The following is a 19,531-nucleotide window of genomic DNA, read 5'->3' as shown; positions in this document are numbered from 1 at the left end:
CGCATGCCTGCTATTTACACAGATGCACAAATTATGGCGTTAATGAGTAAAATGCATTAAATAGATTTCTTCTGTTTTGATGCACAGAAATGCTGAGGCATAACAGAATCCTCAGAAGAATATTTTGTTAATGAATGTCTACAAAATATGTTTTGTATCGGAGAAAAACTCTATACTCTTACACCTCTTAGGCCCAGTTTGAATCAATTTAGTTTTTGTTTTTGTCTACCATATCCCTGCAATCTTTTTCTAAAGTGTACTCCTAGACGAGCTTTACCTTCTAGGTGCAAACTCCCTGTGGTTTAAGTTCCACTCCTGATACCTATTTCCTATGACAAGTGATGCTAATCTTTCCTTTCACCCTCCAGTGACGTGTCCCTCCTAGATCCAGCCTCACCAAAGCCCTTGCTTCCCTCCCTTACCTTTAGTTTCCTGTTCACTCAAATCAGACAAGTCTTCTAACACACAGCCGAGCATCAAGAAGGAACACAAAGAGACTACTAAACAGGAGGGCACAGCCCTATTTCCTCAGAGCAGGAAGAAAACAGACTCTATAAGAAAACCTCTTCACTGGTTTGGGCAGGTTTGGGGACAACACACCAAGACCTGCCATTGTTGAAAAAGCTGCATAAAACATATTTTTAAAGAATGTCACTTAATCCAGAGTTGCCAATGAACAAAGATAAATCCCTCTTCTGCAAAAGGTTCTGTAGTTCAAGGTAGTGAAGACTTCTACAGAGATGGAGTATAATCTCTAACAGGAAGGCTACATTCCCACCTTTTCTAAAATTTGAGTGTTTACGAATTTCAGAGACAAGGTTACAAGAGCTTATGCATTTGAACACCAGCAAAATCACATTTTTTGGAAGTTGTCTCAATGGCTCTTTTTGGAGCTTCTGTGTCAAAGTTATATACAGAGACTAAACTGAACACCTGCCACTGAAAGCAGTGGAAGGAATAATAGGAGTACAAAGCATCAGCTGACCTTAACAGACAATATTACTGGTCTTGCTGATAACCTCTCCTCTTTCTCTCTCTTTTATATAATTGCACACCAAATCTGCTTGGAAGCCAAAATAAAATATACAAAAGAAGAACATACAGATATTAAAATAAAAAAAAATTCCCAGAGTGGATTGTATTGATTAGCTGAATTAGCAGAAGATGAAGCTTGTGCCTACTAGCCAGTCATGTACAGGTAGTGGGAATGCTGCAGCATCCTGTACAACTGTGCAATACTTCATCCACACACCCTCATTTCAGCTGACAATGTCATAATTGTAATTTACAGTACAGCAGCATTCCCATTGCTGGAAGTGGCCTGTACAGAAATCAGATGGAATTTCTCTTTTGAAACAAAATTTTTCAGATTCCAGGACAAATTATTTTTCCTTACTTCTCTTTACCATCACAGCAGCTGTCATGTGTGGAGAAACAAGTGTCCACAACAGGGTCAAAAATAACTGCAGTCACTACAACAGTAGCAGTTCCATTGAGTCCAAGCCAGAAGCAGCTGCAATACTTACTAGTTACTTCCTTAACCTGTTTTCCCTCCACAGCCGGGTAATATATAACTTTGACCACCACTCCCTTCAGATTCTGGTTTAGTGTACACAGCATGAGTATTACCATAGGGAATTAAAACGACCTGTTAACGACCTGGTAACATCCCCTTATCAGTCTTGTTCCATAAGCAGCGTATGCGATTTATTTTGCAAAGGAAAGGTGAGGCACCTTTTTTTCTGAAACTACAGATAACCCCACCTGAAAAAATTACTGCATGAGAAAGAAGTTCATATCCACAATCATAAAACAGCCATAGAAGAAAGAAGCAGCAGGAATTACTCCTCACCTTGATCCTGCTGACAGCTTCCTGAGCCTGCATCATTCTCACATTCTTGGATGGAGTTTTATCAGAAAGCAGTTGAGTTGAACCAAGGTAATTGGCAGCAAAAATGATTCCATCAATTAGGTCTTCAGGATCGCAAGGTCCAGGAACTGTAATACAGGAAAGCCATCACTGAAGACAATCACGGTGAAACACAGCAAAAGCAGAATTGTGACAACTTGAGTCTGCACCTGATGGCTGCAAATCCTCCTCTGAAATTCTTCAGTTTATCATGACAAAAAGGCAACCAGCACTTTCAAAGGCAGTAAAACATCAAACTATAATAGTATAGAAATTTGTGGTGGGCTGACCCTGCCCACCAAACCCCTTCTACCGCTCCCCTCCTCAGAAGTGCAGGGGAGAGAAAATATAGTGAAAGTCTCATGGGGCAAGACAAGAACAGGGAGAGATCACTCATCAGTTACTGTTATGGGCAAAATAGACTCCACTTGTGGAAACTTGTTTCATCTACTACTGATGAAGACAAAGTAGAATAATGAAAAATAAAAACAGACGTTACAACACCTTCTCCTATCCCTCCCTTCTTCCTGGACTCACTTTTATACGCAATTTTCTTTATCTCCTGCACCCAGAAGTACAGGGGAATGGGGGCTGTGGTCAGTTCATCACACGCTGTCTCTGATGCTCCTTATTCATCATAGGGAAGAGGCCTCACATCCTTCCTCTACTCTAGAATGGGATACCTCCTAAGGGAGACAATCCTTCAGAACAGACTGCTCTGGTGTGGACTCCCTATGGCATCACAAGTCCTGCCAACAAGCCTGCTCCAGGTGAGCTCCTCTCTCCAATGGGCCACATATCCTGCAGGGAGCCTGCTCCAGCCTGGGATTTCCATGGGGTCATAGCCTGGTTTTTTTGGGCATCCACATAATCTGGCATGGGGTCCTCCAGGGGCTGCTTGTGGGTATGTGTTCCACTTGGAGCTCCACTGGCTGGATATACACAACTGCCTCACCATGGTATTTCCCATGGACTGCATGGGAACCTCTGCTCTGGCACCTGGAGCACCTCCAGTCCTTCCTACTCCATTGACCTTGTCTTCAGAGATCCCTCTTTTACACATTCCCAGCCCCTTCTTCTTTGGCTGCAGTTCCTGTGGTGCAGAGTTTTTGCCCCCTTCTTAAATACATTATCCCAGAAGTGCTACTACTGTCACTGATGGGCTCAGCCTTGGCCAGTGGTGGGTCTGTCTTGGAGCCAGCTGGCGCTGACTCTATCAGACAGACAGAAAGCTTTCAGCAGTTTCTCACAGAATACACCCTTGTACCCACCCCACTACCAAAACCTTGCTACACAAACCCAGTACAACATCTCTCCAGCCAAAGCTACAATTGTTAACCCAGCCTCTGTCTCACAATAGCTCATTCTTTTGTGAGTAGGGATCAGCTTGGAGCAAAATAACCTATGATATTTCACTGTGATAAAGGGACATACACAGTTACTTAGCTTGCTCCTCAGCCATCAAAAACAGCCTTGCAATTCTCAGAGCAACAGTCACAAGCAGAAAAAGGAAAGGTGCAGTTTCATAGCAGCCATCAGCCTCTTGCTTGTGCATTAACTACAGTTGGTGCAACAGGCAGAACAATATCCCCAGAATGCTCTACACATACCACACATCACAATATTTTTATGCCACACACCCTTAAAAATAGTAAGTGTTAACAAGGATACTGTGGTAAAGTACTGAGTTAAATAAAAATGTTATTAAATACACAGAGCATGGGCTCTCTTAATGGCAAACCAACACTCTTAGTCCACAGATCCTTAGAGATCCAACACCCATCAACTTCTGTAAAAGTGGAAAGTGATGGGGTGTAAAGTGTTCATAACCAAGCAATGCAAATCCTTACAAAGCAGCACTTATGATTTGTAAGATTTTTAATGTTTGGCAGCCTTATCTAAAAATTTTATACATGAAAATGTTCCATTTTGACACCATGTTAAAACTGTTATGATCCAAAACATATTAACTGATTAACTTAAGAAACTCCCTGTTCTTAAAAGTAAGGAAAAACAATTGTTCCTCAAGACAAGTTATATATAAATCATATTAAAGAATGCTCATGGTAAATATGTTCACATTTTATCACAGAACACCTGTGTTTATATTTGTCTTTCTTTTTACCTCTAAAATCAAGGGGTATCTTGTACTATAAGGTGATGGGGCTTTAAGAAATTACTAAGAATGCCAATTTTGTTCTAATGATAACCTATAGGACTAACAACCTCAGAATGAGCATGGTGGCTTTGGCCTCAAGGAAAAGCAAGTCATTACAATGATTAAAATAAAAAAGAAAGATCTGGAGACAAATGTCACACTGAAACTATACACACAGACAGAAGCACACGTATAAATCTTGTGAGCAGGCTTGTCTTCCTTATCATTTTTTTAAATACAAAAATTTATGACTAGCAAATTTAAGATGCTTATCTCCAGTGTGCAGTTTGCTCAGGCAGTATGTATCCTGAAAATTCTCAAAATGAACAGTCATTTGCAAGCACATGACCTAAAGAAATTGAGTTATTTCCTTAGGGAAATTCATGCATTTGGAAGTACTACATATTTACACAGAAATCACACAGCATTCTTAGTGTTACTATTACTCCACACATCAAGGCCTTTTCACCACTTCCACCATTATACTAAAGAGGTGCAAAACTTTTTATAGTACAATTTCTGATCAAAATGAGGGGAAAAAAATGGGCAAAGGTATAAGATTCTAAGAAAGTGCATATTAACCCCCAAAAAAGGTAATGTTCCAATTGCATCAGAAGTGAACACACAGACAGCACTGCTTTTTAGAATACCTCCTCCTTTTATTATCTCTGACAACAAAACTATTACCTCAATGAAAACGTAACATAGGTGCTGGCAAATTTTTCCTTGGACTGCTGGTGCATAAAAATGGAACATTTGTAATTTTAAGGAATTTCGTGCTGGACCAAGCACCAAGAAAATTTTAGTGTACAATTTATTTTTTTCCTAAGGTGGAGATAATTACTTTTAAAATATAGATATATATTCCTATATATAGAGTATATAGTCCCTTGATAGGACTATCAATAGGAGATGAACTTAAATTCTAAGAGAGATTCTTCATTGTTCCAAAATTCCAATGCTTAGCTATGAACTAACTGACATTCTGGCCAGAGATTCCAAAACAGGCAGCTTATACCCTGAAGACTAAAACAACAATCAATTTGCAGTCTAAAGAAAATGATCACATTATCAATTAAACACAGTACACTGTAAAGCAATCCAAAGAGTGATGAGGAAGTCCAAAGAAAGTATTACATCAACTGTATTTCTAAAATTTCATCAAGCACATGGAACAACCACTGTCAATGGAAAAGTAAAAAAAAAAACAAAACAAAACACAAAAAACTTCTATTTTCTGCTTCTGTCATAACTGCACACAACTTGTGCTCCTCCTGCAGAAGACACAGAATGCAGACTCATACAAAAAGTAACAGCAGTTCATGGGGCAGGTAACTTGCTTTTTCATATTGTTCTGAAAAATATCGGCACCACTGAAACTTTAACTCTGAGATGGGATGCAGTATTTAATAAAGAGGCAAGTAGTTGTTAAACAAAGCAGATTTTCACTGGCAGGCCTGTCCATAAATCCAGCTGAGATTAGATTGAGCCTGCCAATTGAAATCAATGCCAGACAGAGCACTACAGTCTTCTTGCTTAGTCTATTTTCCTTGTCCACACACATTCTTATGTATTGTGCAAATATCATAAAGAAACCAGTGTTTCAAGTGATACTGAGGGAAAAAAACAGCATAACTGATACAGAAACAATGAATGAAACACCAAAAAACTAAAAGCTCCATGTTTCTGAATTTCTGAAGGAGCACAGCAGGATTTAGCTCAGGTTCTAAATTAGACACAATTTAATCTAAATCAGTACACCCAACCCTAGCAGCTTTTCTATTCAGCAAATAAAAGTAAAATTTTATGCATTATAAATATAGATGGGTTTTTTGATGCGAAAAAAAAAAACATTTAGAAAGTATAGAACTATCTTACCTTCAACATACGTTGGAAATGAAGCCAAGCTTTTTCTGGACTGTAATTAAGACAAAAAGGATTTCAAACTGAACATAGCATGCACAAATATGCATTAAAAATTTCTCTGTGCCAAAAAACCCCAAACTTTAATTAGCCATAGCTATTAGTAAAGCTAGAACCACTTCTTATTATTTACATTTATTATTTTCAAGCTCTAGGCATCTACGTAAATTCAATGTATTCCATTTGTGTCTATTTAGTAGACAATATGGTAAGACCATACTTCACTTACTTGTTGGTCTTCACTAGTGCATTAATTATCCACCAATAGGTGCACTACTTTTAATAATCAAGAAATATGGAGGAAAGTACATAATACCCCAAAGATACTGGATCTTCCAACTAGAAATAAATGCATACAGGAATATAAAAATTGCACTTTACTGTTATAATTCATGACTGAAACCATCCTCAACAAAATACAGTTATTCATTAGGAATGGTTTTAGATGTATCCTTCACATTAACAGTGCCTACAGAAAGCTTTCTAGACTTTAACAGGTTAGGGAGCAGCCTCTCTTCTCCGGGATAATGGGATTCACCATGACCTCAGCACCAACTGGCTTACACGGTATGGAGCACAAAAGCACATTTGGTAGCACCAATTACATAAATAGTGAAGGAATAAATAGAACCTTGACCTGTGCATGTAAATACACACACTAAAGTAATTCCATAGATCCTATTGGTATTTTCTGTGAAAGACTATGAGGCTAACCCTTCAGGTATCTGACGGCTACAACTTTCAGTAGATGAGGTTCACCACTTTGTTTAATTAATAACATAAACCACATACAAAAATTTATCAAACAAAACTGTGTGTGGCACTATATAATTTGTAATGGATATACCAAAATACCTGCTGCTATCATAGGCAGGTAAGTGGATAGTTAATGAATTTATGACTGATTGTACTATCAGTAACTCCTCCAATAACTGCTTAATATCATTCTATTAAAAGAAAATCAGAAAATCTATACACATGATCAGAATAAGGCATAAAATCTTCAATAATTTTAAGTATCATTCCAGATGATGTACGTAGAAACAGATGCAACAGGCAACTTACCAGGATCTGTGTACTAGTGGAAAACTCAGGTAAAACAAGAAAGGTGACAATTATGTAACAGGTTGACTGACTTAACCCCAAGGAGTCTTTTCCTTTGTAAGATATGGAAAATTGATGTAACAAATAATATTTTAACCAACGATGCATGTATTGCTATAAAAGAAAATTTGTGAATTATAAACAAAAGGCCTGTGACACAGACAACTGAGTCTGTGCAAGCTTTAAGTTCTTTTCATTCCCTATGAAAATTACTAAGCTGTTTGAGAATCCAAGAATCCTGTTCATCAGGTTCTGCACTAGCATCAATAAAGATGTCAATAATCAATGTTCTGCTGCTGCCAACACATTTAAGCTGCTGTGAGAACACTGACATGCCTTTCACATCTGTGGCTCTTTCACCTCCTCAGATGAATGCTCCTACTGGAGCATTCCACCTATCCATATAGACTCCAACAACTGTTTGTAATAGTTGCTGATGTAGTGCTAAAGGGGGCATTCAAACACTGGGGTCTGACACGCATAGAGGACAAATCCCCTATAAGTGAGAGGCAGCTCATATACATAAATACTTTACAAAGGATATTTCTTTTTAAACAGTGAAGAAAATCTTTGATAGAGATTTAGCAACTGTTCGGCACTCTTAACTAGCAACTTAATTTTCAGGATAGAGTGGTGCAAACCACCATCATGTACATCTTTATTCTCACTCGCAAACATAATTTTTCTTGTTCATTACCCAGGTAGAAAGGCACTCTACAAAAACCATTAGAAGAGTAAAGAAACAGGTAAAGTTACCAATAGGTGGAAACCTACACCTCTTAATTTTACATAGCCATGAATAATGAAACATCAAGGTCATTAATATTTTATTACTTTCAATAATATTGTTGCCATCTGCTATTATAAATTTATATTTAATAAAAATGTTTCCCTAAGACCTAAAAATCCAGAATTTATGAGGCTTTTTTATCACTTTTATGCTTGCATTAGAAATACTAAAGTGGGAATTATTCCCTATCTGAAGGAAACTAATAGCCCAATATATTCTACAGTAAAACCTAGTTTACCACCTCTGTAACTTTGAGTAAGCACATCCTAACAATTGAAATCAACAGTGTTTTATTTGCTTTCTTTCTTTGGAGAAGTTTACTGATACCTAACAATAGCTAAAATATAAAATAAATAGTGATAAAGTCTGTAGCAAAAATGCTGAAGGCTTTAATAAGCTAACATTGAAGCAGAGGAAAACTTAAAGGCATGATCTATAGTTGAAAACTTCAGAATATGAAAAATTATGGGTTTCTTCAGTCATTTGAAATTTTTCATTATTTTGTAATGCAAATGCAGAGTGGCACAATTACATACATGTTACAAGTTTTTCTGTCCCTTGATAATTGCAAAAGTAAAAAGGAACAAATGGATTATTTGTGTTTCATTTTTAATCCACTTACAGTAGATCAGGTTTTTAATTTTGGAAAATAACTCATCCATTGCTACCAGTAGCAATATGATATTTTATTATGGCAGTTTCTAAATTGTTTTCAAGTTTATGAAAAGAAGGCAAATAAACCATATTTTTGCAGATTTTTCTGTTTACAGAACCTGCTACTCTATCCAAATCCAAATCCTTTTTTCAAATTATTTTCTTTTTACACGATGAGCAGTTCTATTCACGCTTATTTTGTTTTGGTGGAAGTCCTGCAGCCTAAAGCACTACCAGGTAAGGGGAAAAATCCCAAACTATGTAGCTTTATTCTGAGAAGCCTCGAGTCAGGAACTGAATTCTGATTAAGAATCACTTGCAGGTCAGTTTCTACAATGACAAAATATTAAGCAGCATAATTTGTTATGTAATAATTTAATTTAAGCCCTTTTTCATCTGGCTGACAAATACTCTTTCTTAGTGGATGGAAAAAAGGAAAAGCCTTCTTTGTTTTGTCTCTGCTACAGAGGGGATGTTGGCTGTTTGGTAAATCAGTACCCTGCAGCCTGTTAAACAAATTTAAAAATTTAGTGACAGCTGAACACAGAGTCAGAAATGCCACGACAAAGAGTCTTCAGTATGTTAGAAATTCAGTCAGACAGCTGGGCAAGCAAAAGGTAAAGAAGCATAAGAAAGAAAAAAGAAGAAAAGGGATTGCACAGGTACAAGGGAGCAAGGAAAATTAAAAGGCATAAGCAGCATGAACCAGACTGTGGCCTTTAAAAAGGTTTTACTCTACCTCTTTATTAGTGGAAGCCTCTGCTGTACTGCAGACATCCTGGTGATGTTGTCTGCTTGATGATTCAGCACCACGAGGTGAAGAAGAATCTGGAGATGGAGACTAGACATGGCAAGAAAATCAAAAGTTATTTTGAGTGCCCAATGTAGAGATTATTCTTTCATTTTCTACATCCTATGCTCTGACATTCTAAGAAAGAAAAGGTAAAGTCACTTAAGAGTAAGCTGTGATGGGAGAAAAGTGACCTTAAGCAGCACACAGGGATTCAGCTAAAGTTTTTTTAGTTGTCAAACTGGGAGAAATGAATAAAAGACTGAAACTTCCCCATAAGCACACAGGCCCTCAGGTATTACTAACGTGAAGTGCTAAACTAATCTGATCTGAGCAGAGGAAGGTCACAGCATTTGTCCATAAGGGTTATTCCATTATCTTAGAAAACAACTTTCATAAACTGTGCAGAGTAATATTGATGTATTCAAGAATTCATTAATATATTCAATGACAATTCAATACCAGTGTAATCAAGGACTGGGATTCCTCAATCTAGATACAGTAAAGACTTGGAAAATATTCAACAGTTCATGCTGTCAGCTCAGTACATGCTCTTTAGATCAGATTTCCTCATTCTTCTCCTTTTTCCATAAACAATTCATGGAGAAACTCTCTTTGTGATTGATCAACAAGTATCTTGATAAAGGGGAAGAATGTTCTGGGAAAGGATATTCTAATCGCAGACAATTCCTAATGAATGCTGGTGATGAGAAAAAACTGTAGCAAGGTATCTGAAGTACAGAGTAGGGGCCCTGGTATGAGGGTGTGACACAAGAACACAGAATGTGGAACTAGTGAAAGTGACCAAAATGAAAGAGTACAAAGCTTTAACCCCGCAGGCATTTACAGAGGCAGATTTTAAGGAGATACCTATAAAATATATCTGCCCAAGCAAAAATGAAAATCCTCAAAAGGGAAATTTAGCATTTACCTACAGCTGGGTATTCAGCCCAATAGCCCTGGCATTCTACACTCTCCTTTAACATAGGAAGAATGCAGCTCTTTAACATAGGAAGAATCACAGCTGGCTGTGCCAGCTCAACAGTTCATCACTGATGGCAAAACAAGTGAAATGCTATTCTTATCTTTTCATAAACAGTATGACATAGCTTTTCTCTGAGCCAATGAGTCATATCAGAAAAGGGATACATTTCCAGTGGTCTGAGCTGGCAGCAGCTCCACCCTCATGCTCTGCATCTACTGCAGCTGAAAAATTGAGTTCCATGAAATAGTCTACAAAAAACCCACAAAACCAAACCAGGAACAATAACTAAAACCCCAAACACCTAAGTTCTTCTTAGCCTCCATTAGATATGAAATGAAACAAAAAACCATAACTCCCTTCTCCACTTATTTCTCTTTACAGACATTCCTCTATCTCAGATAATAACTAAGTATTAAAATTATAGTTAACTAATAAATGCTACCAAAGAGTTAAGAAGCAATTCTTTACAGATATCTCCTGTGTTAAAGAGCAGTCCCTGCATCTTCCTGTATTTTGAATCACAACTGCAAGACAGAAAATGATATGGCTGTGGAACAATCCCCAGAAAGCTGGCATGTGATCGCATCATCAGACTGAAAAATTACTCGCCACACAGAGCACATGAGCAGGGGCTGTGGGAGAGATACAAGCTCCCTTGAGTTGCTGTGTAATTACCAGTCAAGAGTGTCACAGTGATGCAACTGCACAAACGGCAACTCCTATTACATAAGGAAGAGTTCTCAAGGTGCTCACATTCTTATTATTATGCAGTATTTCTGTATTAGGAATAAATTTAAAAGGTGCATTATATTATCAATGCAATAATGGCATCTAGACATTGTAGCATTCAAGAGCATTCCTTAAACAAGAAACAAAGAAATCAAATTAAGCGTGGTATGTGTAAGTGCACACACACAAAAGCGCTCTTTACAATGGCTGAAAACTCTCATATTCACATACTGAAGGATAAAGATTAATAATTTCATTTAAACCAGACAATTAGCATTAAGAAATTGCACATCATTTGAAATGTACTAGCAGTTACTCCAGTAGCAGTATAAGTGCCTTTACTCAGGTACTTTTATCTATAAAGTATCAGAATTAAGTTATTACATGGCTTTCCATGCGCTCTCTTTGAATGGCTGCTCAAATAAGTGTTTTGCGTGAGAAAAACCCCTGAACAACAACAACCAAACAAACAACCCCCCCCAAAACCAAACCAAGAACCAGAACTACCAAATCCAAGTATCAAACATCTTACAAAGTCTGCTGCATGACAGGGCATGAGAGCTGTCCTTGAAAACATTTGTACAGGAAAGTCCAGTCTTTGAAGAATTAACACTCAGTTCTCTTTGACACCAAAATGTGTTTTTAGAGGTACTGTACAAGGAAAGAATGCAGTCAGAGCAATAACAAGAAATATTTTGATGGATCATAGTGGATAGATAATTTGCACAGCTGCTCTAAACAAAGTCTAAACTAAAGGCTTAGCAATTTGCTATTAACAAAACAAGTTTTAGGAGCCTAACAAAGTTGTTATTAGAACAAACACAGTAAGGTCACATGATGCACACTGTTATTAGGCACAGAGGTCTATCAATGGAATTTGATTTTTTTACATGCAGCAATAAAAACCTGATAGCTATCCCTTTTTCCCTTGAATTTCTACTTACATTTTTCTTACGATACTCAACCTGGTACATCCAAAAATTCTCCATCTCAATTTTGGAGTTGTTTGACTCTAACTAAATGCAACCCACTCCACCTGAGAAACGTCCCTTGCTCTTGTGCAGAGGGATTTAGTAACGGAACTTGTGAAAGGAGAGGATTGTGTTGCATCTAACCTATCCAGGTCAATCAGCTGTTTCCTATACAGCTCATGAAGAGACATGTAACTGACACTGAAACAGTGAAACTTATAAAAGCAGCGTTGTTTTATGTGCTTTTAGCAGCAGATCATTTGAAGAGAGTACAGTTTGCCAGTCACATAGGCTAGGAGAGAGGGGATGAAATCATAGAATCATACAGTCATATAATCTTTTCAATTGGAAGAGATCTTAAAGATTATCTAAATTTTACTGCCCCTGCCATGGACAGGGACACTTTTCAATACACTGGGTTGCACAAAGCCCCAGGCAGCCTGGCCTTGAACACTTCCAGGGATGTGGCACCTGGATAAACTGTACCAGTGCCTCACCACCCACACACTAAAGAATTTTTCATGGTATCTAATCTAAACCTACTTTGTCAATTTGAAGTGGCTCTCCCTTGTCCTATCGCTACATGCCCTTGTAAGAAGTTTTTCACTGACCAGCATCCCTGAGTCCTTACCTGCAGAGATGCTCTCAATGAATTCTTCTTGCAGTTTGTGTTTGGGACTGCCCTGGCCCATGTGCAGGACCTTGCACTTGGCCTTGCTGAACTTCATGAGGCTCTCACAGGTCAGGTCTGCCTCTCAAGCCTACCCACATCCCTCTGGATGGCCACCCTTCCCTCCAGTGTGCTGACCAAACCACTTAGCTTGGTGTTGACAAACTTGCCAAGGGTGCACTCAATCCCACTGTCCATGCTGCTCACAAAGTTAAACAGCACTGGTCATTTTTTGTTTTGAAAAAGGTGGTTTATTCAGAGCTTTTTTATATGTGGACAAATCAACAAATGCTTCTGAAATTTAAGATTCACTTAAACAACAGGACATTACTTATTTGTCACTAACGTCTACCTGCAGGTATTATGGCACAGGTATGGCAAAGTCTCCTTGTACATTAGCTCAGGAGACAATCGGACAAAGTGAGAGTTTAATTTTTAAAAATTTTATTTATTTTAGAGATAGTGCTCTGAAAAGAACCCATAAACATTAGGAAAAGGTCAAAGCACTATGGAATCTTCACATCTCATGCACAAGTATAGTCAGATGCATTCAATCTTAAGAACCGCCTTTATCAGGACAACTATGGCAGTAAATCTCCCAGGTTCTAGGCCAACTATGTGATGGCAGTGTCCTCTGTCATTTGTACAGCTCAAATTCCGTTCACTAAAATACAGACTGAGACCATAGGTTTTAGTAGGCATAAATATCCGTAAAGCATGAGCTAAAAGCTAATGATTATTAGTTGTCTTTGTTGAAAATTTGTTTTAAGTACAGTGCTAAAAATGGTGGGCTTGATAAAAATGATACCAACTTAGCACTTCAAGCATACCTGCATACTGTAGCACAATCGATGCAATTCAATTTATAATTCTGACATGGGGATTTAACTTTGTACTGTAGTTCTGGTATAACTGCCTCTGCACATACCCCATGCACTTATTCATCAGTTTGCTGTGTGGTCCAGGACCGGCCCCCAACAGTCTCTGCATACATGATAGGAAAAATGACCTGAGACAAGGTTACTGGCTGAACTGCTCCTTCAGAACAACACATTTGATTAACTGTTATAGGACCTCTCCATAGAAGAATTTCAGGCAGCCTAAAGAGATTCCCCCAAAAGGCTCCTCCTGTGCCCAAAACAACTGATAAGCACCATTTGTCATTTTAACTACCACCCTGGTTAGTTAGCATCTGAAGTGAGGGGCTCTGACAACAGGCAACTGTGGGTCAGGACTCTGATCCAACAGCTGACTCATGCAGTTGCTGCCACAGAAATGACCAATTTGCTTATGGGTAAGACACTTGCTGGTAATCATCAGAAATTATTCCTGCCTATGCAGATAACATCATGTACTACAGTCTTATTACACATTTAACGGAGGAGATGTTTTGTATGTAGCTTAAGGTAAACAATAGCAATAGATCAGACATGCTGGAGTGATCACATAGGATCACAGACCAACAAATGCAGTTTGGGAACTCTTGGTTTCTGGAATTTTCCCTTATCCAGTTGATGATGTCTGCAAAGACAGAGCCTCCTGTCACTTACCATCATCTGGACAATAAAAAACAATCCCATTTGAGAGATCAAACTCAGTGCTGGCTACTTCTCTGGGTATGGACTTCCTTAGCCATAGTTTCACTTCAACTTCCAGTGCAGTTTTATGTGTCAGTCTGAAAAAAAAATGACTGTGGATTCTTCCTGCGTGTTCAGAAGATTTTAACTATAGCAAGTGCTGTTTTAGTTTTCAACAGCACAGAAAAATCAAGTTACTTTCATCTTTCAATAATTTAAAAATGTAATCAAACAAAACAATATTCAAGGGGTTATGTTTCCAGTGCTCACCATAATTTAAAAGCCAGTTATTCATCTGGGAATGTTTGCCTTCAAGCAGACTAATTGCTAAATTTAAGCTTTCTTCCATGTGATTGATAATGCTCTGTGTTTTAGTTTGCCTTGGTTCTTTACTGATTTTTGGTTGGGGCATTTGGGGCTTTTTTCCCTGCATACACTTAAGTCTGGGTCTCTCATAAATGATGGAAAGCTGACCTATAGTTTGTGTACTCAACCAACATTTTTAAAAGACCTACTCAAAAAAAACCTCAACAATATACTGTCAATAAAAATTCGTCTTTATTTCAATTGTTTTCTTTCTCTCTTTTTTGCCCTTAGTTCATTTATTACTGAAGCCTGCTTAATTATTTAGAAGACTTCTCCATTGCCTTTTAATAATACATTACTCCTGCTGTGGAAGAAGTGAAGCAAATTCATCTCCATGAAAACACAGAGGTATCAAAATTGAGAAAATCCTGCAAATGAGAATGCAAGGGTTGAAATAAAATATACATAACCAAAAACAACAGAGAAGCAAAACAACGCAGCTCAGTTCTGTTCCACCTGGCAGACTTGTCTTCAGCTCTGAATTTCTACTTCACAAATCTAAACCACCCACATACGTGATTTTACTTTGTGTTAGGGTTTATTCTAACATCCCACCACCTCAAATGTCTGCAGAGGAACAGACATAATAAACACCAGTGACAGGGCTTTGCAAAACCAAAGTCTTGTCATGCAGAAACAAATCATGTCCTGGACATCAACAGGTTTTCAGATCTATTACCCCATGGATAACTTGAACAGAGCTCAGAAAAAAGTCATGGTAATTGGTCCTCAAATGGACGATTTCTACCTCCAAGCCATTGTTTTCTTCTGATTATGGCAGAATTGAAGCAGTCAGCCTGCTTCCACTGTTTAATTCACAGCTCAAAAAATGCTACTTGACTTTTTGAGCCTTTCAGTGCTTCTCTCAGTACGTTTTTGTACTTCCCCAACTAAGTAAGCAACTCTTCTCAAAGCTCTGTAACAAAGATACTTTTTTTCCATATACTTTAAATACCAGAATATTTCATCACATTTTGAATTATCTACTACACAAAACTGTAATCCTTTCTACTTGAACATGTGGATGAACATATGAACATTTATCCTCAAATCCAGATCCATGCTCTGCATGTATTCTATTTAGACCTTTAAACATCGCAATTTCTGTGGTTAGCTAGGCACATTCACAGCAGGTTTCCAGTGGAGAATCTGACAAGAATGGTGAGCAAGACCTTGTTCAGCCTGGAAAAGAAAAGGCCTTGAGTGACTTAATTGCAGCCTTCCAGTGCCTGAAGGGTGCCTAAATGAAAGCTGGAGAGAGATTGCATGAAAGAGCATGTAGCGACAGGACAAAGGGGAATGGCTTTAAACTGAAAGAGAGCAGGTAGAAATTAGATACTAGGAAAAAAATTCTTTACTGCGAAGATGGTAAGGCACTGGAACAGGTTACCCACAGAAGATGTGGCTTCTTCAATCCTGGATGTGTTCAAGGCCAGCCTGGATGGGGCTGTGAACAACCTGGTCTAGTGGTGGGTTGGAACTAGATGATCTTTTAAGATCCCTTCCAAAACAAACTATCCTATGATTTCATGATTTTTTGAGTGAACAAAATCTCCCAATTTCACGCTCATAAAACACAATCTTGTTCCACAATAATCAACAATGCAGTTCCACAGCCTTTTCCATCAAGGGTCAGTTTCCTGATGCCACACTTCTTGCAGCTGTGCAGCTCTAACTGCTATTGTATTTGAAACAGAGATCTTCAGGAGGTCATATCCAAATGATGGTCTGCTTTGGTTTAAAGGGTTTCTGATAAAACCTTTGGAAATATATGCCAATTGTACAGATGTCATTTGTGTGGCAAATGTTAAAAAATACTCTTACTATCTTTATTCAAAAGACACTGAGGATTTTTCAGCTTTTATCAAATACACAAGTACATCTTCCCCACAAACTCACTGTCCAGACCACCTCTGATTCAAGTGAAAGCATACATCATTAAACCAAGGTGCACAAGGTACATGGCAGCTAATATTCTCCACTGTTAAACATTTAAACATTAAACAGACTACCAGAGTCTATTACAGCAGAATTGTCCATGGGGAGTGAGCAATTTACTTTTCTCATACACCTTACCAAACACTTCTTTTGAGAAGAAATATCCAGGAATAACTGATAATCCTGGTAGATTAACTTGCAAATAAAACTGGAATCAGTACACACATATACAGTGATCTGTATCCTTCTTACTGTCACAGTCATTGCATGTCTTTCCTAACAGTCCCAAACTATACCTAACTGCAGGCTAGCTAAATACCTCTGAATTGTTAACTTCTTAAAGCAGTCTCTGGACACTTCTAAATGGCCTCCTACCAAACATTCTGCTGTGAATGTATTACCCAAATGCTTAGCACTGGGGAGTAATAGCCACTTTCTTGGGAAAAAAAGCAAAGGAAGTTGTTGTATTTAATGAGCCTCAACCACAAATCATTCTTCTTGCTTCACGGGTCTCCAGTGGACAGCTTCTAGCTAAATAAAAAGTGACTCTTGTTTGTGTCTAAAGAAGTCTTATGAGTTTCAGTATGACATGATTAAGAAGGCAATATTATTAGAAATATTTTCAGGTAAGTTCTATCTCTGAAAGAAAATTGTTTAACACAATTTGAGGATAGTTTTCAAAGTAGACCTGCAAAATAACTGAAGGCAAAAAAGCACCCAATTTGCATTATTTATCTGCAGCAATTTGATACTTCTAGGGCAAGAAAATGGTGTCTGCCTGAAGGTAAAAACACTCACATTTCCAGGTCAATACGTTAAATCAGACTGAAAAACATCTCTGGCATATACTGGTTACACTGAAAAGCCCCCCTCTGAGATTCTGCTTTTTTCTTGAGGGGGACAGAAGAACAATTTACAGTTAGAGGAATGGGCTCCAACTACATTTTTATTACATTGACCACTTATGGTCACTTAGTCAACACAAGCTATTTTTGCCCAATTTACAGTTAAGCAATCCTAGGAAGGCTGCATTAAAAAAGCAGACAGTTCTTGAGTTGCCATCTAAATTAAAGAATCCAGTAAAACAAATATATATCTCTTCTTCAGAGAAAAACAAACTTCCTACTCAGTCCCAAGTCCCTTCTACAAGTCTGCTCCTCCATCTGCTATAGATTTTCTAAATTATTTGTGCCATTTACTTCTTCCTTCCAAGAACACAGACGCTTTGTACATCTACAACCATCATTTCTCTCTTTGATGAGCTATAATAACTGTCATTATAAATCACTGTTTTGATTTCAGCCAGCCCTGAAAATTTCAGTCAGGTTCTTATCTGACATGGTGCAAAAAATATTGAATAAGAAATCAAATTTTTTGTGCAAAATGGGAACCTTTTTGTACTTCAATATCTAATGCATGCAGAGACCACAAAACAGACCACTGTTTTGCTCACTATATGAGCATACCAGGCTGAGTCATATCAGCACATCTCAGAAAAGTTCAATTCTGCAAGATGCACCTGGATTTTAGAGAGCAGGTGAAGCACCTTCAGAAGAATTTGTGCTCTTAGGATCCACAGCCTAATGTCACCAAGACCATCATGGCACTCTGTTATAATTAGTTAGGAAGCAACAGGAAGTCCTTTGATCCTCCAAGTAGTAACAGCATTTTTGGACGGTATGGTAAACAAAACATGTAAAAGAGAGTAATGTGATCTACCTGAAAATATGGACAGAAATAATTTTAGTTTTGTAAACTTCTGAAGTTAAGTTAAAAATAATTCCATACAAAATATTCCAGGAAGATATTCTTCCCTCACATGACTGCAAATCAACTCTGTAACAAACATAATTTTAAAAATATTTGCAGAAATAACTTTTGCAATACAGTTGTTTTTTGGGCTTTTTTTAAGGTTCAATTAGGTTTTCTATTAAGAATCATGAAAAAAGCCCGACAACACCCTCCTCACTGTGTTTCCAACAGTTTTGCAGGAAAAATAAAATCTGGAAGCTGTATGTCTCAATCAGCTTGCATGTTTTTACAGCATCCCAAACACCATGCTCCAAAAATCTCTTTCTATCTGTAGAATATTAGCCGTCCTCATTTTGAAGGCAGATAAACAAATTAGAAGCCTGTTATAGCTATACCTGGCATGTGGTCTTTTTTCACTATCTGAATTCCCTTTGCATTAACTGAGGTGTCTTGAATAGTTCCCATACATTCCTAGAATGTTACAATAATTCAGTCTAAAATACCAAAATAACACACAATAATTTCTACTTCTGCTGTTCTTCAAAAAAAAACCAACCTAAACCAAACAAAAAAAATAAAAAGAAAAAAGAAAACCCGAAACCAACCAAACAAACCAAAAACCCAAAACCCCAAAACAAAAACAAACCCAAAAAAACCCAAAAAACTCCAACCAAACCCAAACAAAAGGTCACAAAACCCATTCCACAGCAGTATAGAGGAATGGAGCAATGGTTGCAGGTACTTGCCCTTGAAATAGTAAGATAGGAACATGTAACAGATACTTTTTGGTCAGTAAATTAAGCCTCCCAGCTGTTTTTGTATCAGGCATAAATTTAATCCATTTAACAGTTGTTTATGAGTTTACTATATAAAATAATGCAGAAAACTCATAAAACTTGTAGTAAAAATTAACTTAAAGACAGTTGGAACACAAGCCTGGTAGACAGCCCTGATCCAAGTTAAACCTCATGCCAAAAGCACACAATTTCAGAAATGCTAATGCTTAAATCTGAACAACTCTCTTCAATACTCAGGTTGCCGTAAATACCACTTTACAGTGATAATGTAATACACTGAGTTCTAGACACTGCAAGTTGACACGCAAGTTTTCTAGAATATGAATCTGAACTATGATATCATCAAAAAGAATATTACCAGATTTCTGATAGAACTGTTGGGACTGTTACATGAAACCTAGAAACTTAAGAGTTAACA

The 19,531-nt window shown here is 37.7% G+C and overlaps 1 protein-coding gene across 1 annotated transcript in view; it reads right to left on the bottom strand.

Moving 5' to 3' along the window:
• The window catches only part of APBA1 (amyloid beta precursor protein binding family A member 1), an 82,221-nt gene that overhangs the window by 23,702 nt on the left and 38,988 nt on the right, over positions 1 to 19,531 (bottom strand). The window contains exons 3-5 of the mRNA XM_066568730.1: positions 9,278 to 9,379; positions 5,946 to 5,985; positions 1,853 to 1,998 (exon numbers count right to left, since the gene is read on the bottom strand). Coding sequence (XP_066424827.1) covers positions 1,853 to 1,998; positions 5,946 to 5,985; positions 9,278 to 9,379 — 288 coding nt within the window. The remainder of the gene's footprint in view (positions 1 to 1,852; positions 1,999 to 5,945; positions 5,986 to 9,277; positions 9,380 to 19,531) is intronic.

Source organism: Molothrus aeneus, chromosome Z (assembly GCF_037042795.1).
Source record: "Molothrus aeneus isolate 106 chromosome Z, BPBGC_Maene_1.0, whole genome shotgun sequence".
Classification (NCBI taxonomy): domain Eukaryota; kingdom Metazoa; phylum Chordata; class Aves; order Passeriformes; family Icteridae; genus Molothrus; species Molothrus aeneus.
Note: the sequence above shows the minus strand (reverse complement) of the source record. Positions and strands in the feature narration are given on the sequence as shown.